At 40.0% G+C, this 22,622-nt stretch overlaps 1 protein-coding gene across 1 annotated transcript; it reads left to right on the top strand.

Annotated features, from left to right (window-relative positions):
• Window positions 1-609: 609 nt before the first annotated feature.
• On the top strand, window positions 610-22,459 carry CTR9 (CTR9 homolog, Paf1/RNA polymerase II complex component). Its single transcript, XM_070425296.1, has 25 exons — window positions 610-829; window positions 1,970-2,068; window positions 4,028-4,267; window positions 4,813-4,930; window positions 5,401-5,490; window positions 6,439-6,587; window positions 8,093-8,200; window positions 9,501-9,608; window positions 9,717-9,953; window positions 10,391-10,480; window positions 10,594-10,722; window positions 10,833-11,016; window positions 12,171-12,259; window positions 12,768-12,953; window positions 13,042-13,129; window positions 13,305-13,453; window positions 14,345-14,461; window positions 14,588-14,733; window positions 15,663-15,734; window positions 16,235-16,370; window positions 16,520-16,666; window positions 17,069-17,223; window positions 18,310-18,406; window positions 18,610-18,722; window positions 21,411-22,459. The coding sequence occupies exons 1-25, from the start codon at window positions 785-787 to the stop codon at window positions 21,823-21,825; spliced, it is 3,507 nt and encodes a 1,168-aa protein (XP_070281397.1). The 5' UTR covers window positions 610-784; the 3' UTR covers window positions 21,826-22,459.
• The last annotated feature ends 163 nt before the right edge of the window (window positions 22,460-22,622 follow it).

The following is a 22,622-nucleotide window of genomic DNA, read 5'->3' as shown; positions in this document are numbered from 1 at the left end:
ACATCGATGAGAGAAACATTGATCAGCTTCCTCCTGCACACCCCCTACCAGGGATGTGCCCGCAACCAAGGTACATGCCCTTGACCGGAATCCAACCTGGGACCCTTCAGTCCGCAGGCTGAAGCTCTATCCCCTGAGCCAAACCAGTCGGGGCCATAGTTTTTATATAAGTAGAAGATATGCTTCAAAGAACAAAAAAAAAATAATAATCACAAAAAAATACATGAACTATCACAATGATTACAGAATCCATGTAACGTCTATATTAAAATGATCACAAGGTGACTTGTTCATTATAGCTGAGGAAAATAAGATTGGCCACGCCCACTCCACAAAGGCCAGTGCCTGGGGTCATACGTCAGTCAGGGGCAGGCCCCGAACCGGCGCCTCATTGGTCGCTCCGCTGGGCGGGGCGGGGCGGGCGGCACGGCCCTCGGCGTGTATACTCTGGCCCGCGCCCGTGGGTCAATCGGATTCAGAAGCTGCTGGCCAGTGTGAGGGCGCACCGGTGTAGCTTTGGGACCTGTAGTCCAATCCAATAGGCCCGCCTGCCGAGAGTGCTTCCGGGGCAGGGGGCGGGGCTGCCGGAAGTGGCCGGACGCCGTCTGCTGCTCGTTGTTGAAGCGGCTGACGGGAAGGAGAAACCGGAGCTCCGGCGGCGCCGCGGCGCGGCGGTGGGGACGACCAGACCCCGGACGACTGTCAACCTCCGGACGCGGCAGACGCCAGGCGCAGCGGCTGCGGAGCGGCGGGGCCGGGCGCCCGCTCGCCCTTCGGTCTCATCATGTCGCGGGGCTCCATCGAGATTCCCCTCCGGGACACTGACGAGGTGAGTGTCGAGTATGGGGAGGGTTGGGACGGTGAACTCGCCCGTTCCCCTCTTCCCCCGCTCTCTCCGCTTCGTTCCCAAAGCGAGAGCACCCACTCCCTAACCCGGGACCCCGGGTCGGAAACCCCGGCCGCAGCTCGGCGCGCCCCCGTCCCCAGCGCCGGCGCCGTCCCAGCTGGGGGCAGTGCGGTCCTGCAGCCGGGGCCACCGGAGAAGGAGCTCTTGAAAGTTCCCCTCCGGCCGGCTCCTTGGACAGTACTCTGCTATTTTCCTAATCCACGGGCGCAGGGGGCGGGAGTGCTCCCAGATCACAGAGGTGGGTGATGTCACCGTGGTCTCGGCGGCTCAGACCAAGCGTCTTTCCCCGGGAACAGGTGGAGTGTCGTCCTTTCTCCCCTAGAAACTCGAGTCTGTCCCGGTGCACGAAATAGAGACCCCGACATATGGCGGGTGCTGTGTTCCGATAGAATTCACCCCTTCCCTTCCCTTCCCGACGCCTCCGTCACGGGGCCTGCGGCCGGTCCGAGTGTAGCTTTCAGCATTGACGTTCTCTTACTGGGTACCTCATACTCTTACTTTGTTGGTTGGTTGAAATATAACCCACTTACCGTAAAATCCAGTGTTTTTTAGTAGTATTCACAACGCTGTGTAGCCACCACCACTCTCTAACTCCTGGATGTTTTCCTGCTACAGTGGTGGTGCCCACATTCAGGTGTGCCTGTGGCACAGGTGTGTCCAGTGGCAGTCAGCCTGGCATTGCCCCTGGGATGGTCAGACCTGTGGCATCAGAGTCTCTGGGATGCTGATCTGCACTTTGCCTGCAGTTCTATGTGAAGCAGGGTGTTTTGTTTTGTAGTTTTTGAGTAAACAAAGCTTTTGTAGTATTTTATAGTTGTCGTGACTGGAAGACAACTCACAGGACTTGTTCGCTTCTCTGCATTTTCTTTAATGTTACCGTAGAACCAACCCACCTGTATGCTCCTTAAACATTTCCTGATATGTGCTAGTACACTTGCTCAGCCCTTCGGACAGTGAGCAGAAACTCGACATATATCCGTATTGATGTATATTCAAGGAAAGCGGCAAAGAAATGTGAATGTAAAAAGAAGAAAGGTTAAAAACCTGCATTTTGTGTTTTAGGTCATTGAACTTGACTTCGATCAGTTACCGGAGGGAGATGAAGTTATCAGTATTTTGAAGCAGGAGCACACACAACTGCACATATGGATTGCTTTGGCGGTCAGTATTCATGAAACAAATATTTTTTATATGTTGGCTGGGAAAACTGTTTTCAGATACAGTAATAGCCAGCCTGGGTGCATAAATAGCTTAATTGTACCATGTGTATAGAAATTAACTGTATTGCCATTTATGGAACAAAAAAGTATATATTGGTAAAGGCAAAATTCATTTAAGTTAAATAGTACTCTATATTAAGTATTTGATTATTCAGTGATTGCTCAGTGAAGACTGGCTTAATGTTTAAGGATAAGCTGAGAAAAGACAAGGTGTCAGGATGTAAACGTTGCTACTTACCATTATTTCCCATAAAATAAAACATTTCCCATAAAATACTCTAGAAGGTGATTAGTTTCCATACTAACTCATAAAAACCCTTATGGATGAAGATTATCTTGGGCTTAAGGTTTTTATCCTGTTTGGTCATCAGTACTACTGGAAATTCTCAGGAAAATCACCTCAGAGATCCTAAAATTCTACCACCCTCCACCCCGCCAGCACCAGCTGCATAATGATGTTTCCTTTTTTGTGGGAACGTTATAGTAAATGATTATCGTAATAGAGTAAACACTGTAATCATTATTCCTGAGCAAGTGTGCCACAGGCCACTTTTATGGAAAGATACATAGTCTCCTAATACTGTTGTTTTGAAGGGTCAGAGAAGTAGGTCTGGAATTGGACTTGTGCCCAGTGCTCAAGCCTCACTCTTAGAGTTTCTTACGTATGGATGTACTGAGAAGTGCTTTCGGTGACAAGCAGTGCTTGACATGCTAAGTTTTCTAGTCTATGCAGAACAAAGCATTAATGCTTGCCACACATTTTTTGAAACCAGAAAGTAATTTCAATTTTTTTTAGTACAAATGTTTCCTTTAACAGCACTTATACAAAAATTGGAGTATTGAAGAGTTAGCATGGCAGCTGTGGTAAAATAAATTGGTGAAACATTGTGGGCTATAACTTGTTACTTAGAAAAGAGTGTGGGCTTTGGGATTTTAGAGTCCTATGTTCAAATTCCAACATGGCTGCTAACTAGCTGTGATCCTAGACAAGTAATCTACCTCTGAGCCTGTTTCCTCATCTAAAATATGGGGATGTTAGTATTCACTTTAAGGGTGGAGAATATACATTATATCTAATCGTATATGAAGCTGCTGGCATAGTATGTGGCCTGTAGTAGGTAGTTAATGAATGATTGATATTCCTTTTATTATAAATTAACCAAACATGCCTAGGGAAGTTATTCAACAAGCCCCAAGTCATAGATAATTTTTGATAGATCTGTAGAGCCAGAACCCAAGTTTTCTGTTTGGAGTTCTATATATCTCTCATTATTGCTTTCTCTCTCGGGCTCTGATTTAGTTTGAAATCAACTATTGGTAGGTAAGAAGTAAATTGGAAACATTTGTAGTAAGTTATAATTTTGATAGCTGTAGTAGATATAATTCACCTGTAATAAACTGCATATATTTCTTGGGTACCATTTGAGAAGTTTTATCATATATAAACACTTGTGAAATCATCACCACAATGGAGGTAATGAATATATATCCATCGCCCCACACCCCCTAAAACTTTCCTCCTAATTCTCCCCTGCCCCCTACAGTGCCCAAGTAATACCTGATCTGCTTTTTGTTGCTAAAGATTAGTTTGCATTTTCTAGAGTTTTATATAAATGGAATCATATAATATGTATTCCTTTTTGTCTGGTTTCTTTCACTCAAAATAATTATTTTTAGATTTATTTACGTTATAGTATGTATCAACAATTCTTCCTTTTTACTGCGGAACAGGAGCCATTGTGCATATGAACCACAGCTTGTTTCTCCTTCACCTGTTGATCAACAACTGGGTTGTTTTCAGTTTTTGACTATTACAAATAAAACTGCTATAAAGATTTATGTGCAGCTTTTTGTATGGACACATGCATTAGTAATTCTGATTTGATTCTTTACCTCATAGCTGGAATACTACAAGCAAGGAAAAACAGAAGAGTTTGTAAAGTTGTTGGAAGCAGCACGTATAGATGGCAATTTGGACTATAGAGACCATGAAAAAGACCAGATGACTTGCTTGGATACATTGGCAGCCTACTATGTACAACAGGCTCGGAAGGAAAAGAATAAGGACAATAAGAAAGATCTTATTACACAGGCAACCCTGTTGTATACAATGGCTGATAAAATTATTATGTATGATCAGGTAAAATAAGTCATATTTCTTTGAATTTGTGAAAGGAAAAAATATTACATGAAAAAATGTGTATGATAGGCAATAGATTTTTTTGAGAGAATTTTTCTTAAAATATCATGGTTAATATAAACAGTCAAAATGAAGAGGGGTTCCTTGATTTTTGTTTTTTATTTTATTTGTGTGTGTTTTTTTCCCTTGTTAAAATTGGAATTTCTTTGGTCCTTGTACTGTGAAGTAATTTAGCATACAAAACTTATCCACATGTTTAGTCAATAATTCCAACATCTCCAGGTGAATTTCAAGCATAATTTTAAAAGTTTGAACTTTTCTTTATGTCATTGTTCCTAGCACAGGAGACTTGTTGCATTTCAGAATAATTTCTGTTTGTTATTAAGAATTGCTCATTACTAGTTTAAACACTTTACGGTGATAGAGGAATTTGGGTGATGCTGCACCTTCTTTCTACATGGTTTTCATCTTAGTGCTACACATTCATGTTAAATTGTGGTTAGTCCTGATAAAGAGAAATCAAACATGATGCATTGCTTTTTCAGAACCATTTATTGGGAAGAGCCTGCTTCTGCCTACTTGAAGGTGACAAAATGGATCAGGCTGATGCACAGTTTCATTTTGTACTCAACCAGTCTCCAAATAATATTCCAGCCCTCCTTGGTAAGTTATTTTCGGCAAACATCTTACAAATCTATCTTTTAGCATATGCCTGAATATATATCTCTTCATAATAGCTCCTTAGTAATGGGGTAGACACCAAAGTAGAAGAGCTTTACCTTATTAAAAATAGAACTATCTGTAATAGATCATTGTTTCTGTTGAAGTTACAGAACTAAAATATACACCAATTAGAACCATTTTGTTATCCACTTCTAAAGAGTCAATAAACAATCTCTGTTTGGACAACTCTAAGCTATTTTAATTATTGTTAACATTCAATATAAAGACAGGACTGTTTTATTTATAGGCATAAATTAATATACCCTTATGGAAAACAAGTTTTGATATGAAATCACTTTCACTGTTTTCAAGTATTTCTTACTGAGGTGTATTTGATTTAGGTGAGTGTAGAGCATGTGAGACTTGTGTTCTTTAATTAGTGCATGTTTATTTTTTAAAAACCATTACAGGTAAAGCTTGCATTTCCTTCAACAAGAAGGATTACAGGGGAGCTCTTGCTTACTATAAGAAAGCATTGCGTACTAACCCAGGATGTCCAGGTAAGAGAAAAACCTTATTTTAAGTCTAAGCTGTGTTTGATCCAACCTAAAATACTAAGGATTTGGCAGTTGCTTATAAAATTAGTTTTGAAAAGATACTGTAGGTTTGTTGAAATGACAGAATTGAGACTTTTACAAACATATTATGTTTGATTCAAAACTGAGTAGTAGATGATATTATAATCTTCTTGCCCTATACTACTTTTATTTCTAAAATCTCATTATTTTAGATCTCAAGTTTTGCTGTTAAGGGAAGAATAGGAATGGGTTGACAAAAGAAAAGGGAAATGGAATCAAGAAGATTTTTTTTAAGATGGGAGAATGTCTGTAGATAAGAATGATCTAGTAGAGAAGGAAAATTGGATGATACAGGAAAAATATCCTTACGTAGATGTGAAGGTTAGGATCTTGTGACCAGTGGAGAGGTTCTTTAGTTAGGAACATGGTTGTGTTTTGGCATGGCGTGAAATCAGGCAGTGTGTATAAGGATAGCTGTGAACGGAGAGATAGTTTGTGCATGTAGTCAGTCACAATATTTAAGGTCTTAATGAAGCTTTTTGTTATCTTTTAAAATTACTCTTCAAAAATTAGATACTGTAGATAGTGTAGCCAGGGAAGTAATCACTTTGGGAAGTAATCAGATCATGAGGGTGGAGCTCTTATGAACAGGAAAATAACAATGTTATAGGTGTTCTGTTCTATAGTGAGAAAGGTATCTATGGTGAAGGGGTCAGGGTAGAGGGGACAGGGAGAGAGTAGTATGATCTAACCTTCAGTGAAATAAAGTTTGTAATATACCACAAAATTTAACAGTGTAGTTATACTGAGGTTAATTTTAGGTTTTTGTGGGGGTTTTTGCAACTCATAAATAGACAATGTGTAAGCATTTTAAAAATTTAAACCCTAAAATGCTCTAGCTTGACAGATTGAATGACTTTATTTTTTTAGCGGAAGTTCGTTTAGGAATGGGCCATTGCTTTGTGAAACTTAACAAACTGGAGAAAGCTCGTCTCGCATTCAGCAGAGCCCTGGAACTTAATTCCAAATGTGTGGGAGCATTGGTTGGACTGGCTGTTCTAGAGCTCAACAATAAAGAGGTATGTGAGTGGAAAAATCCTGGCTGATAGGCCCGCAGTCCCTTATCTAAAATTCCTGAGGCCAGAGTGTTTTAGAAATCAAGATTTCAGGTTATAGAAATGTAACATGGTACCTGCACTGCATAATGTAGAAAATCCGGTTATTAGGACTCAAGCCCAAATGTAAACTCACATTTCTATGGCAAAAGGAGTGGCTATTCACACCAATAGGATAGCCTCACACTTCAGGTAAAGTCTGCCACCAAATGAGCTTGCTCCAAAATAATAATAAAACTTTTTTAGAGGCTTTGGATTTCAGAATCTCAGTTATGAGATTATAGACTGTCTATCAGTTTGGAGTACTTTCAACTGCATGTAACAAACAAAAGGCACACACAAGTGACTTAAACATAAGGCTTTAAAAAAAAAAAAAAAAACCAAGGCTTTTCATTGTGTACTAAACCAGCTAGACTTGGATTTGGTACCTCATTATCATCAAACCCAGGGTTTTATATCTTTCTGTCCTCCCTTACATGTGGCCCTCCTCCTCATGTCTCACCTCATAGTTGTAAAATAGCTGCTACATCTCCAGGCATCTCATTATTATATCTGTATAAGGAAGGAGGAAAGGGAAAGCATAAAAGGCTTTCTCTTAGAGAAGTTCTACCCTGCTTTTCGGCTGGAACCACCATCTTCCAATAAGTCACCAAAATGACTAACACAAAGGGAAAGAGGAGAGGCACCCGCTGTACGTTCTCTAGGCCTTTTAGAAAACATGGAGTTGTTCCTTTGGCCACATACATGCGAATCTATAAGAAGGTGATATTGTAGACATCGAGGGAATGGGCACTCTTCCAAAAGGAAGAACGCCACCACAAATGTTGCCAGGGCAAAACTGGAAGAGTCTGCAGTGTCACCAGCATGCAGTGGACATGGCTGTGAACAAGCAAGTTAAGGCCAAGATTCTTGCCAAGAGAATGAATGTGCGTAGTTAGCACATTAAGCGCTCTAACAGCCGAGATAATTTCCTGAAATGTGTAAAGGAAAATGACCAGAAAAAGAAGCCAAAGAGAAAGGTACATGGGTTTAATTGAAGTGTCAGCCTGCTCCACCCAGAGAAACACATTTTGTGAGAACCAATGGAAAGGAGCCTGAGCTGCTGGAACCCTTCCCTATGAATTCCTAGCATGATAAATGGAAAATAATAAAATACCTCCGTACTGGTTTTGTAATGTTCTATCCTGTATTGAGAAGGAAGCTCCCATCATACTTCCCTGTATAATTGCCTAGACAGGGCTTTCAGTGGAGGTGCTTCTGCAATTAATTATAAGAAAACTAAATTTTTACAGTTTAACTCACTGCTTGAAGTGTTTTATCTCTGGTGAAGGTCAACTAACACAAGAGCTATATTTTGGCATCGGAACTTAGATTTATGTAACCTTATTTCTTCAGACTATAAGGAAAACTGGAAAGTGCTAGTTAAGTAATGTTTTCACTCAGCCCTGTCATCATTGTTTTTCTTTCAGGCTGATTCCATCAAAAATGGTGTCCAGCTTCTTTCCAGAGCTTATACCATCGATCCTAGCAACCCTATGGTATTGAACCACTTGGCAAATCACTTTTTCTTCAAAAAGGTAGGAGAAGTCATTTCTTAAAGTTCTTTGCTTTTAAAAAATAATTTTTTTTAAACTCATAGAGACAATAGAATAGTGGTTTCCAAAGAGAAAGGGCAGGGAGGGGATAATAAAGGGTAAACGGGGTCAAATATATGGTGACAGAAGGAGATTTGACATTAGGTGATAAACATGCAATGTAATATACAAGTGATGACTATAGAATTATACTCTTGGAACCTATATGATTTCGGTAATCCAAGTGAAAAATCAGGTCTGTCGTGAAGGTCATGACCCATGCATTCAAATGGAGCTGAATTCAGTCTGGCAGTTGCTATTCTCGGGTGATACAACATTTCCCTGGAGTATAAAACACCTGAATTCAGCCCAACCGGTGTGGTTCAGTGGTTGCTCATCAACCCACGAACCAGGAGTTCGCTAGTTCGCCCAGTCCTGGGCTTGATCCCCAGTGTGGGGCATGCAGGAGGCAGCTGATCAATGATACTCTCTCATCATTGATGTTTCTATCTCTCTCTCCCTCTCCCTTCCTCTCTGAAATCAATAAAAATATATTTTAAACAAACAAACACCTGAATTCAGAGTCTAATTTTTCCACTTTCAACAACACGATTTATTTATTTATTTTTTAAATATATTTTATTGATTTTTTACAGAGAGAGGAAGGGAGAGAGATAGAGAGTTAGAAACATCGATGAGAGAGAAACATCGATCAGCTGCCTCCTGCACATCTCCTACTGGGGATGTGCCCGCAACCCAGGTACATGCCCTTGACCGGAATCGAACCCGGGACCCTTCAGTCCGCAGGCCGACGCTCTATCCACTGAGCCAAACCGGTTTCGGCAACACGCTTTATTTATCTCTTTAAGCCTTCACTTCCCCATCAGTAAAATGGTAATAATGACACTTTTGGCAGGATTTTGACTAAACTCGGAACTAATGTAAGTATCCCTAGCATAGTGTTTGGTACGTAGTAGTTCTCAATAAATTGTAACTGCTCCCATCACTGTTAATAAGGGACTTAATCTCTCTTAGATTTTTCTCATCACAAAAATAGGGCTGATTACTGCAAAGGATTGTTGTAGGGATTAAGAAAGTAATAGATATAATGGGCAAATGTTAAATACCGGGTAAATGTTAGTTCTCATTTCCCCTAAATTTATCAAGCAAGGGAAATGAGAAAAATGATAAGTGATCTGTATACAGTGCTGTTGGTTCCGTTAACATTTTAAAAGAAGTCTTTTAAAGTTGAGAGTGATAGAGATTGAATTCACTCTGTTGGTTTCGGATCTTCATTGTTCAGGATTACAGTAAAGTCCAGCACTTGGCCCTCCATGCATTCCATAACACAGAAGTGGAGGCTATGCAAGCAGAAAGTTGCTACCAGCTGGCTAGATCATTCCATGTTCAGGTAAGATCATTTTCAGCCTTCTCTAAATATGAAATCCTTTTTCTAATTTTTCACGTCTTTGAAAAACTTTGTACATATTGTTGGTCCTGCTTTACTTTCATTTTTTAGGAAGATTATGACCAAGCTTTCCAGTACTACTATCAAGCCACACAGTTTGCCTCATCCTCTTTTGTGCTGCCGTTTTTTGGTTTGGGACAAATGTATATTTATCGAGGTGACAAAGAAAATGCATCTCAGTGCTTTGAGAAAGTTTTGAAAGCTTATCCTAATAATTACGAAACTATGAAAATTCTTGGCTCTCTGTATGCTGCATCAGAAGATCAAGAAAAACGAGACATTGCCAAGGTACATGTTTTTAAAATCTTAGCTATTTTCTGTTATCTATTTCTCCCTAGCCGTTTGAGTCCCAAATCTCGCGCTGCTGAGATTTTATGTTGAGAAAACATACGATTTGTTTGAGTCCCAGGGGGTATTGAAAAAACACTGTCGAAGAATCCCAAACAGCGCAACCGCGCTTTCTCTAAATGAGTACGAAAAGACCCAAACAGCGTGATAGCGCTTGTTTTATTTTATGTCGAGAAATACCAAGCAGCGCGATTGCGCTGCTTGGGACTCAAACGGCTACACTCATTCCTTATTTCTTGTCATTGCTGGTAGAGATATGATGAAAGCAGTTTGTTAGCTGAGCTAGCTCCAATTGAAAGAACAGTTGTAGAGTAGCCACCACTTTCTACTTTGACAGCTTGTAGTTGGAATGCTTTAGCTTAAACTCTTTTCCCCAGGGCCATTTGAAGAAGGTCACAGAGCAGTATCCTGATGATGTTGAAGCTTGGATTGAACTGGCACAAATCTTAGAACAGACTGATATCCAGGTATTTTAGCAATGCTTTTCATCTCCTACCTGAAGTGCTTTTTGTAAGCCTGGCAGAGTATATGTCTCACTCACTTTCACTTACACCTTATTCTGCTCACCTTGAAAATACAGGGTGCCCTCTCAGCCTATGGAACAGCAACACGGATCCTTCAGGAAAAAGTACAGGCCGATGTCCCCCCAGAGATTCTAAATAATGTGGGTGCCCTCCATTTTAGACTTGGAAATCTAGGGGAGGCAAAGGTAAGAAAATAGATATTCCCTTCTTCTATGCTATCAAATTGAATGCATACTTTTCTAGCTGTACCCTCTAAGTTTTTTAACAAAAGATTCTTTTCTTTTTTTTTTTATAGAAATATTTTTTGGCATCACTGGATCGTGCAAAGGCTGAAGCTGAGCATGATGAACATTATTATAATGCCATTTCTGTCACAACATCCTACAATTTAGCTAGGCTGTATGAGGCGATGTGTGAATTCCATGAAGCAGAAAAACTATATAAGAACATCTTACGGGAACATCCTAACTATGTTGATTGTAAGAATTTTAAACTCATTTTAATGTATTAAAATTCCCACAGTGGCAACAGAAATTTAGCCTGAAAATAAAAAATCTTTCTTAAAACCAGTAGTAAGAAATTTTGAAGGTTACAATGTCCCCTTTTCTTTAAGGCAAATTTGTGGCCTTAAAATGCTGCTTCTCTTAAATTTATCCTAGCAACTGACACAACTAAAAATCAATTTTACCTATATCATGGGTAAGGCTATCACAGTGAGTCAGCTACCTTTATTAGACTTAACAACTCCTTGGTGTTGGATTTACCTTTATATTGGTCCTGCTTTTCATTTCCTAGAAAAATTTTTGCAATGTTTGTAATAGTGAGAACGAGCAGTGTTTTTCCTTGAAATAATCATTACTAAAAATGTTCTACCTTGAATTTTTACAACCTAAACATTGTAAAATTTGGAAAGTTTTTAATTGAATATAATTTACATACTGTACTTCCTTAAAAGAACCTAAAGCTATGGTGTTTTGACTGGTCAAATCAGGAGCTATTAACTTGGCTTCTGACATGCTATTATTGATGCAATAATCAATAAGAGTTTAGTGGAATGCCAGACTGAATCTGAATTGATTTGATAGGCAGTAGTCAGCCATGGTTGGTTTCTTGAGGAAAATGACGTTTTCTAGAGAAAATAACGTACAGTTGGGTGGCACCTTTATTAATATTACTTAAGTGAAAGAGTCACAGTTAGAGTACAGGTTTTCTAACAAGTAACCCCTAGTCGACCATGCTTTCACTGTTTTGCTGTATGATGAGCAGCTTTGTAAGAAAAAGTAACTTGACAGTGCTGTGCATCAGAGAGAAAGTGGATACGGAACAGCTCTAAACATTGAAAAGAATTTAGCTTGAGATAAGGACTTGGAACAGGGTGCTAGCATTGGAAATGGAGTGGGAGAGGTAAATCTGAGATTTCGAACAGTAAGACTTGATAGTAGCTGAGTTGCTTTAACTTGTTAGATTATTAATTAGTTATATTGATGCTTGATATTTTTTCACCTGTGGGACTTTTTCTGTTCATCATATGAATGTGTAAACAAAAAAACCAATTGTTTCAAATGTATGCCTTTAAAATTATGACCTTAATAGCTAATATTTTAAGCAAAAAGTTTTAAATGTTCATTTTCAGGCTATCTGCGCCTGGGAGCCATGGCTCGTGATAAAGGAAACTTTTATGAGGCTTCAGATTGGTTTAAGGAAGCACTTCAGATTAATCAGGTTGGTAATATTAACACTTAGGTTTGAAAAATAATTATTTCATCTTTTTGCCCCAGTAAATCAGTTTTTCCTTCTAATGGCTATTATATTTCTAGTATCTTGGCATCTCTCTGGGTTTGTTTGTTTTTTGGTTGTTGTTTTTTCCATTTACTTGTTAAAGATATTAAAGAGTATAGAATTTATCTTAACTTTTTTATATGGCCCACAGTAAGAAATAGATTTCGCATCTTAGCTTAGTACACACATGTATACAAACAGCTGAAATGAACATTTTGTTAGTCATTATGTGCTCTTGCCATGTGGATGACACTGATATCTTTACTGTATTATTCCATTCTACTGCACTTCTTTTGCTGATAATTACACACTTAATTGATTTAACAACTCTCAGTTTGAAAACACTGTTGTAAATGTAGCTTATAAACCTCTTCAGTAATCAGCTGTGTGGAAAGATAATTGATCTCTGAATCCAAATTACAGATTTCACTTATTTTTATATGTGTCTCAGGACCATCCAGATGCTTGGTCTTTGATTGGTAATCTTCATTTGGCGAAACAAGAATGGGGTCCAGGCCAGAAGAAATTTGAGAGGATATTAAAACAACCGTCTACACAGAGTGACACGTACTCTATGCTGGCCCTGGGCAACGTCTGGCTCCAAACTTTGCATCAGCCCACCCGAGATAGAGAAAAAGTAATTTTTTTTTGTCTCTTTAAAACAAAACTGATACTTGTTTCCTTCTTGTTTGAATTTTTGTATTTCATCTGGGTGTTTTTTATAGGAAAAGCGGCATCAAGATCGTGCTCTGGCCATCTACAAGCAAGTACTCAGAAATGATGCAAAGAATCTGTATGCGGCTAATGGAATAGGTGATTATGAGACTAGGACCTCCATAATTTGTGAAATGAGTGCTTTTGGAGGAATGTTTGTAGATCAGAATTTTCTCCTAAGTGTAATGAAGTTAGTTGTTTTAAAATGGACTTTTACTTGTTTTTCCCACCACAAATAGAAAATTCTGAACCATGAACCTTTTTCTAACTTTAGGAGCTGTTTTGGCCCACAAAGGATATTTCCGTGAAGCTCGTGATGTATTTGCCCAAGTAAGAGAAGCAACAGCAGATATCAGTGATGTGTGGCTGAACCTAGCACACATCTATGTGGAACAGAAGCAATATATCAGTGCTGTCCAGATGGTAACGTCTTATCTTTCAAGATATTTTTATTTTGTGTCTATTGTTGAGCAGATGTTTCCTGAACCATTCTGACCCTATCATGGAGTTGCATGCTCTCTTGTGATACTGTGTCAATTCAGAGATTTATAATTGTATAATGTGAAGGCCTGTCTTTGGTGGCCTAAGAAGGGTGGGTGTTACTACTGTATTCAGAATATCAGAACGGCACTAGTCACAAGGACTTACAGAAGCCAGATTGCATGTGTAGTGTCAGAAGTTAGGTTTTTGGAGGTGCACCTTCCTGATCTGCAGAATGATAATGTCGCCTTTTAAAATGCCAGTTGATTACTAGGGATAATCAGGGGAAACTGTCTAACCATCTTTTATGAAAAAGATCTTACCTGTGACAAGATGTGTTCCATGATCAACAAATGACATGCTCATGGCAAAAGTAATACCAGTATTGTTATATTACTGGTTTTCCAAAATACTAACAGCCAAAAATATGAGCCTTCTCATGCCCATTGCCAATAGGTTCCACCAATCCTAAAGAAAGGTGGTAGAGAGTATAACCCAAAGGAGCAAGGTATATGACTTCTAATAAGTTGTCAATAGCTGATTCTAAATAGTATTGCTAAAGATGAAAACAGCCTTCCAATCTGCTTATCCTTTCTATGTTGGTCCAAATTTCAAATGGAAAAGCTATTTCTAATAGTTTTTCTTTTGATCAGATTTTTTATGTTGTAAAAATGTATCCTGGTGAAAGTCAAAAATCATTCTCAGATTCTTTGGAATTAACTATTCAAAGGATTAAGTCCGTTTTTATATAGCTTTAAGACTGTTTGAAATGTTATTACAAAATAATAGTATAATTTAATCCTTGTTGAGTTTTAACTTCCTCTTTTATTGTAGTATGAAAACTGCCTCAGAAAGTTCTATAAGCACCAGAACACTGAAGTTGTGCTCTATTTGGCCCGGGCCCTCTTCAAGTGTGGCAAGTTGCAGGAATGCAAACAGACTTTGCTGAAGGTAAAAATAACTCATATTCATTTTATTCTGTTTTATGCATGTTCACATACCTGACACTATTTGACTAAAATCCTTTTTTGTGTCATTAGATTATGTGCAATATTTACTTTGTTTTTTTACTTATAGGCTAGACATGTGGCACCCAGTGATACAGTTCTTATGTTTAATGTGGCCTTGGTCCTACAGAGGTTAGCTACCTCTGTCCTGAAAGACGAGAAGAGTAATCTAAAGGAAGTACTTAATGCTGTGAAAGAACTGGAGCTTGCACATAGGTAAAGAGTTTGCAGAAACGCTTTATTTCTTTAGACCTATGTGTCTCAAAAGGTGCTGAAAATCACTTCTCTCCAGAATCTCTTAGAAAAAGGGAATCCATTCAAATAATTCCAGCAATTTTTAAACCAAAGCAGATAGCTGCCACCAGGTGGTGCCAAACTGTAGCTGGGATCCTGCCAGGTTTGGATCACAGAGCCAGACCCCGGAACTGGCTGGCTAGCTAGCTTTGCAAGCTTTTCATTTTTAGATTTTTCATTAACCTGACAGTGATACGACCCCGCATTTTACACACTGAAACTTTTAGATTCCACTTATGTTGGTTTCGTTATGCCAGTGTGTCTTTTCATGGGATATTAATTTTCATTGAGTTAAGATTAAGGCCTTCCCTCTTAAATAATGAATATGTTTATTCAGCTTAAAATGTGTGTAACTTGATAGTATTTATTTGTAATTCAGTGTATGGTAAAATTAAAACCTGACATCTTTTCAGGTTTTGTCCAACCTTTTTTGAATTCTTGTTTAAGCATTTCTTCCTTTGCTTGGTAGATTGTGTTTTCGTGGCCTCAGAATCCTAACCTCCATGCTGACATTTTTAATAAATTTAGTGTTTAGTAAATACTCATTGCTTAAACTGATTTTTGGTTATTTGTTAATTTATTGATGACATTAAGTATAACTTGGCTTTTCTTAATAAACTTGGTTTTTTATTGAAAAAATTGAGTGACATATTGATGAGAGTCCTTTTTTTAAGTGGGTTGCATATATAATTTTCCTATTGAGATGCTAGCCCTTCATGTATTAAATACATGCATGTAAGTCAGTTGATGTATAGATCTTTGCTCAGACTATTGTTGTACAACAGAAAAAATTTAAAGGGCCTATTTTATTAAAATTATTTTTAAGTATTTTATTTTCTCATTTTGTTTAGATACTTCAGTTACTTGAGTAAAGTGGGAGATAAAATGAGATTCGATTTGGCCCTTGCTGCCACAGAAGCCAGGTAACTACTGTTTGTGAATGGTGACTTCGGGAGAAGTGGTGATGGCGAGGGGGGCGGGGAGAGTGATGCAGTGAGCAGGGTTCTGCTCTGCCAGGGGTCAGTCTTTCACACTCCTCTCTGGGACCCCCAGCCTGGACCAAGGCTTTCTTCTGGGGCTTCTTTCAGGGAATGTGGCAACATTTGTTTAGTGCTTACATTGGCTGCGAAACTACATCAGCTTTGTCACCAGAATCAAGATATGATTCCTGATTCTTTGAGTCACGTGAAGATAATATTGAAGACCTTTTGGGCAGATGTTTAAAATTTGGAAACTTAACATAGTTGACAGTATAGGTTTATGGGAAATGAAGTTAATTTTGCTAATTAACACTTCCCATAGATAAGAGCTAATGATCATGCTTCAGACTTCTTAATTTGTGTAAGGAAAACAGATGCTTTGAGTTTTTGAACAAAAAGTACACTGGCTGCACTCATGTTTCCCTAACTCTGAAATGTTCTAGGCAGTGCTCTGACTTACTGAGCCAGGCCCAATACCATGTAGCCCGGGCACGCAAACAAGACGAAGAAGAGAGGGAATTGCGGGCCAAACAAGAGCAAGAAAAAGAACTGTTAAGGCAGAAACTTCTTAAAGAACAGGTATTTATTGTGACTTATACTAGAATTAAAGAATTATGTGCACACATATACTTTGTATGGTAAAAAGAAGTCCTTTTGATGGTAGCTACGATTTATTTCACCGTAAGAGCATTTTGATGAGGTTTTTTTCTACCCTTTATTTCTCATAGGAAGAGAAACGTCTGAGAGAGAAGGAAGAGCAAAAGAAACTTTTAGAACAGCGGGCCCAGTATGTTGAGAAGACCAAAAACATCCTTATGTTTACTGGAGAGACTGAAGCAGCAAAAGAAAAGAAAAGAGGCAGTGGTGGTGGACGGGTAAGATGTGCCTCCCACTAACACTGCTGGCCCCAGTCCCTGCCTTGACTTCCAGAAATGAAGATAAAAATGATTGCATTCCCTCTGTACTTAGTCCTCAGCTAAAGACAGTCTTCCCAGACAGAGTGCTTTTACTTAGAAATGCATTCCAGTGTTAGCTGAGTACATTCTACCTTGTAGTGACCTACCTAAGTCATTGACAATTTTTGCCATTTGAGGCATTTATCCTAATTAGAAGTCTTTAAAATATGGGCCTCACCAGGCACCTCTTCCATGTGATTCGGAACAAAATCCTTCATTTGTCACATGACTGAGAGGATATGGCCTCTTTCTATACCTTAGAATTCCAGCCACATTCCATCATCCAGGAAAGAGCTGATTATAATCTTATTTGCATTTCAGCGTTCTAAGAAGGGAGAGTTTGATGAATTTGTCAATGATGACACCGATGAAGACCTGCCAGTATCCAAAAAGAAGAAGAGAAGAAAGGGCAGTGGTAGTGAGCAAGAAGGCGAAGAGGAGGAGGGTGGAGAGAGAAAGAAGAAAAAGAGGAGAAGGTATTATCAATGTGTTATAAATAACCTTATGAAGGTGGCAAAAGACCTCTCATTTTCTGAATCAGTCTTAAGTATAGAATTTGCAAACACCCGGAAATCACTTGATCTTCCAGGTAGTAAAGCCTCTTGATATCCCACTTCCTTTTAATCCTTCAAGAGATCACTAAAGTCCCTTCAGTACTGGAATCACCTCACATCTTCACAGCTTCCCTTCTGAGAGCCACAAGTTAGAACTAATTGCCTTTCTTTTATCTTTAAAGTTGTAATATTTATTGGAGGATGTATGCAATTTAGAATGAGAAAACCTTGTGTGTCCATACTGCCTGTCCTTGTGTAGTCACTGTGCCTTAGTTTCCTCCCTGTAAAATGGTAATAGTGATGCCCACTTCATGGTTTTGATGGGTATTTTAAAAAGTGAATTCATGTGAAAGAAAGATCTTTTAATCGGCCCAGTGCCATCCACTTTGAGATAAGTGGTGCCCTGCCCATCTCTCACCTGGAGGTGCCTCTAAAGCAGTAGTTCTCAACCTTCTGGCCCTTTAAATACAGTTTCTCATGTTGTGACCAACCATAAAATTATTTTCATTGCTACTTCATAACTGTAATGTTGCTACTGTTATGAATCGTAATGTAAATATCTGATATGCAGGATGGTCTTGGGCGATTCCTGTGAAAGTGTCGTTCAACCGCCAAAGGGGTTGCGACCCACAGGTTGAGAACCACCGCTCTAAAGTGTCCCGTTCCTCTCCCCTGGCCTGTTCTTCCCAACCCTTGGATGACTATATTTGGGAAAGAATCTGATTAATTCATTCACACAGACCCATAGAATTGAAGCTGTAATGGGATATCAGCTGGCCTTAGAATGAGTATTTAGGAAGGAGGAAAGGACAGGGAGATGTTGAAGTCTGGAAACTGGGTCTTGTCTCACATCCTCTGTCGCCACCAAATGCAAGGTTCAGACTTATTTTAGATAATAAGAGGGCCCAAGAGTGACTTAACTGGCAAACGTGAATGTTTTGATGGCAAGTAGACTTTATAGGCATGCATGAATCTTGACAGACTTTTTCTTGGTGTTCACTACTTAAGACCTACAAAGGGAGAAGAAGGATCTGATGATGAAGAGACAGAAAATGGCCCCAAACCGAAAAAGCGCCGCCCACCAAGAGCAGAGAAGAAGAAGGCGGTGAGTTTATAATACTGTGGTTCTCCATAAAAGGTTTAGTGCACTAAAATACATTCTTTCCCTGCAGTTTCTTCAAGCACTGACTCTTGATTTTGGAATTTACTGGTTGCTGTTTGAATGTATCATTATAGTACAAACCCAACTAAACAAGATGTCCTGACGTGAGAGTCTTGACTGATCTGTTATGTTTGATCTTTCTTTAGCCCAAGCCAGAACGTCTGCCTCCTTCAATGAAAGGAAAAATAAAATCCAAAGCCATAATATCATCAAGTGATGATTCTTCGGATGAGGATAAACTGAAGATTGCTGATGAAGGGTAGGCATATTCTTCCAATGAAAGATAACTGAGCTCTTCCAGGGACGGTCTCTATATGCAGTCAGAATGGTCCAGCGTTTGACATACCACTTTAGGCTGCCCTGCAATACAGCCTCTAACAAAACTAGTCTGGCCCAAATCCCTGGTAATAGAGTTGTTTACCTTTACACCAAAAAGGGGGGGGAAGTGCCAATATCCATATGGGGTGTGTGCCTAAGCACTCTTTGTGGAGTTAGTGTGTGAGACCTAAAGTTGTAATGAGGTTGTCTAAAATGAAGAAAACATGTCAGTAGAGCCTAGGGTGGGCCCCTGTGTGTAAATTGTGCTGTGACAAGATCAGGCGTGCTTTTCGTATTGAGGAGCAGAAAATCATTGTGAAAGTGTTAAAGACACAAGCACAGAGTCAAAAAGGAAAATTTAAAAAATGAAGCTTGTTTGAGTAATAAAAACAAAAGACAAAAAAAGAAAGAAAGGAGGGAGGAAAGGAAGGAAGGAAAGAAATAGAATGGTCACTGCCAAAATGTCTTCTCTTCCAACTTCTTAGAATCTTATAGTTGGAAGAAACCTTTGCACCCATCTCTTCTAACCCATCATTTTGTCCCACTATGTGTTTGTCCCTAGAAGAAGAAAACCTATTTTGAAATCTTATTTCTTCATGGATATTAGCTGAAATTTCCTGCATGCCATTCTCCTAAATGTATAATTTTGCTGTACTACCATTGACTGGAGGAGCCTGATCCTGGTCATGTGAAGATAGGGACTGCTTGACCGTTTCCTCCCATGTTGAGGTGACTTGGCTCCACCCGCTTGGTGAGGGCTTATCCTAGACAGCTTATCCAGTACTCTTCCTTACCTCACACCTCACCAGTGAAGTAATATTTGCTTTTACTTGTCCTGAACTTGCCCTTCAAGATTGAGGTGCCCCCTGCTCCCCGATTTGGAATCTTAAGACCAGGACTCATGATACTCTACTACACCATGTTCTTGTGATGGTCATCACATCATTTATTCATTCAATAGACATTTGAACAACATTGTAGGAGATGGTGTGCTAAGTACTGGGATATAGACGAAAAAGATGTAGACCCCGCCCCCAAGGAGTTTATGCTTTAGAAGCAGCGGAGAAGCACAGATAAATAAAACACACTCTAGTAGGTTAAGTGCTATCACTTAGGTTTGCATTTATCGTTTTCCAGGGACAATACCTAATCCGGAGTTGGGAAGCTGTAAGAGAGATTTTTTGTGAAAGAGATGGTTTGAGTTGAGTGTTAGAAAAAGAATGGATCATCCTGGTGGGTTAGAGATTGAGGCAGAGATGAGAGGCTAGCACATTGAGGGCCTGAGTGCTGGTGAGAGGCTGGCCTTGTAGGGGAGGGATCTGAAAGGAGCCATCTGTGAAGATTTGCAATTCCCCTTTTCTCTGAAGACACTGGCTGACACAGATTCGAGCTGCTTTTCTCTGCGGCATTGTTTTGCCCTTGCCCACAGTGTTGCCTTGGCCCATTGATTAGAGGCATGTGTGATCAGAACAATGAAGTGTGTGGTTTTGGATTGAGCACTGTTAAAATGCGTAGCCAGAAAGATCCAGTGTGAGAGCTGCTGCCAAACCTACACCTAAGGCCAAGGCCAGGTTGGTTGGGGCCACTTGCATCAGTTAGACTTTGTCCTAACCACTGTGACGTGCTTGCTTATTTGGCCAGATGAAAAGGAGTGAATTGGATCCCATGGCGCCCAGTGGCCTTTGGTGTCCATACAGAATGAATATTTAGTGTCCTTTTGGCCACTCTTCACATTCTGTCAGAGTGACCCGAGTTACGTAATGTGTGCGCATGTAGGTTTCAGAAGAACGTAATATATTCACCTCCCTCACCTTTCTTAGACTGAACCCTATAGGATTCAGTATTCCTTTCTTGGGATATCTGCAATGGGAGCCAGAACTGAGGAATGTGCCAGAGAAGTATGTCCCCTCTCTAAGGCTCTGGGGGCGGTGAGTGGCTTAAGGAATATTCTTTCCTCCAGAGCCTCCAGGAAGCAGATTCCCTGGTGCCGCCACCACTCCAAGCAGAGGCACAAGCACCCTTCCCCTAACCTCACAGCTGATAAGTAGAGTACACAAGCTGCAGAATTCCTAGAGCCCAGCTTCCCAGCTTGAGTAGGTGTCTGGCTGGAGGGCACCAGTGCAGTAGCAGATCCAGGGGGAGAGAAGGTGACTGCTCAGTGCTGACGGCAGGTCAGGTCGTCACAGGACAGGAAATGTCCCAGTCATCCAGCCTGAGGCCAGGGTTAACCTCCAGTTTCTACAGCCAAGTGAGATCCTGGGCTTTTCCTGGGCTGCTATGAATTTGCTTATAAAAATAAACTATCCTTTTTCTATAATTTTATATATGAAATGTAATGCTTTGTTCTAATGAGAGGTGCGTAAAGCCAGTGAGGACCATCCTTCACTGTTTATATTGCTTATAGATAAAGTGCCTTATTTTTTCCTTTTTAATCCTTTTTTATTATGAAATATGTCACATTTATTTAAAAGTACCCAAAACATATCACAAATGAACATCTGTATAAACACCGTTCAAGTCAAGAAATAGAACATTAAATGCCCTTATGTGTTAAAAGCACCTGCTCTACTTGTCAAGTTCTTGGTTGGCCAGAATCCTGGTGTCTGACCAGTGTTTGTCTTTTTGCCAGACATCCCCGCAACAGCAACAGCGACTCTGACGAGGGTGAGCCTCGGAAGGACCGAGCCTCTTCCGAGAGCGATTCAGATGAGAACCAGAACAGGTCTGGTAGTGAGGCGGGCAGTCCCCGAGGGCCCCGAAGACAGCGGTCGGATGAGGATTCAGACAGCGACCAGCCGTCCAGGAAGAGGAGGCCCTCGGGGTCCGAACAGTCGGACAATGAGTCTCTGCAGTCTGGGAGGAGCCCCGGCTCAGAGGTGGACTCTCGGCCTGCTTCCCCGAGTGCTGAGTCAGAGCGAGATTCGGAGAGAGGATCTGATAATGAGGGTTCTGGCCGAGGTTCCGGAAACGAGTCAGAACCAGAGGGATCCAACAATGAGGCCTCGGACCGGGGCTCAGAACATGGGTCAGATGATAGCGACTAGGTTTTATTTCATAAATAAGCATCTCTGGAGGAAACTTTTTTAATATATGAAGCTGTGATAAAAGTGTTTCAAATGTTTAAACAGTTGTGAAATTTTTCCTAAGGCAATATTTTTTATCCGTTTGTATATTGCTAAGCCCAAGCGACATTTCCTGTGTTAGAGCCCAATATTTGACTCTCTTGTGCAAGTGAAGAATGTGACTATTCTTCATGATGGTACAGTCCCACCTATCATATGTGAAAACTGCAGTAAAGATAAACCCGATGCTAAACCATTCCTACAAGGTTTGACTGAAACTGGCAGTCTCATGCTCTTTGTGTTAAGCAGCATCCAGTTTTGACTTTTGCCATCTTTTACCAAGTTGTGCAAGAAACTTGGCATTAATGTCTTTGTTCCATTTTAATCTTAGATTAAGAATATTTTTATTTTCTGGAGGAAGAGGTACCTACTGTATAATTGCACCAAAGTACAAATGAAAGGAAGGTTTTCTTCAGTAGTGTAATACTGTAGTGATGTAGATAAAAATCATAAACTTATATATAATTTGTTAGGTTGAGTAAGATGTGGAAAATGTTTTTTTGTTAGTAGAATGCAGAGCTACCTAAGCTGCATAATAAAATTCTTTACAAACTTTTATGGGCAACTTTGTGTCTTTTTTTATATGTGAAAATTTAGCATAAATAGACTAGACCAGTGGTCAGCAAACCGCGGCTCTCGAGCCACATGCGGCTCTTTGGCCCCTTGAGTGTGGCTCTTCCACAAAATACCACGTGCGGGCGCACATGCAATTGAAACTT

The sequence above is a fragment of the Myotis yumanensis genome, unplaced genomic scaffold (genome assembly GCF_028538775.1).
Source record: "Myotis yumanensis isolate MYYU_CA2020_CCGP unplaced genomic scaffold, mMyoYum1.0.hap1 SCAF_10, whole genome shotgun sequence".
Taxonomy (NCBI): Eukaryota; Metazoa; Chordata; class Mammalia; order Chiroptera; family Vespertilionidae; genus Myotis; species Myotis yumanensis.
Note: the sequence above shows the minus strand (reverse complement) of the source record. Positions and strands in the feature narration are given on the sequence as shown.

Coding starts and splice junctions, on each gene's coding strand:
- CTR9 (XM_070425296.1), top strand. CDS start 785: ATGTCGCGGGGCTCCATCGAGATTCCCCTCCGGGACACTGACGAG. Junction 6,588..8,092: donor TAGAGCTCAACAATAAAGAG/GTATGTGAGTGG, acceptor TTTTTCTTTCAG/GCTGATTCCATCAAAAATGG. Junction 14,462..14,587: donor GCAAACAGACTTTGCTGAAG/GTAAAAATAACT, acceptor TTTTACTTATAG/GCTAGACATGTGGCACCCAG.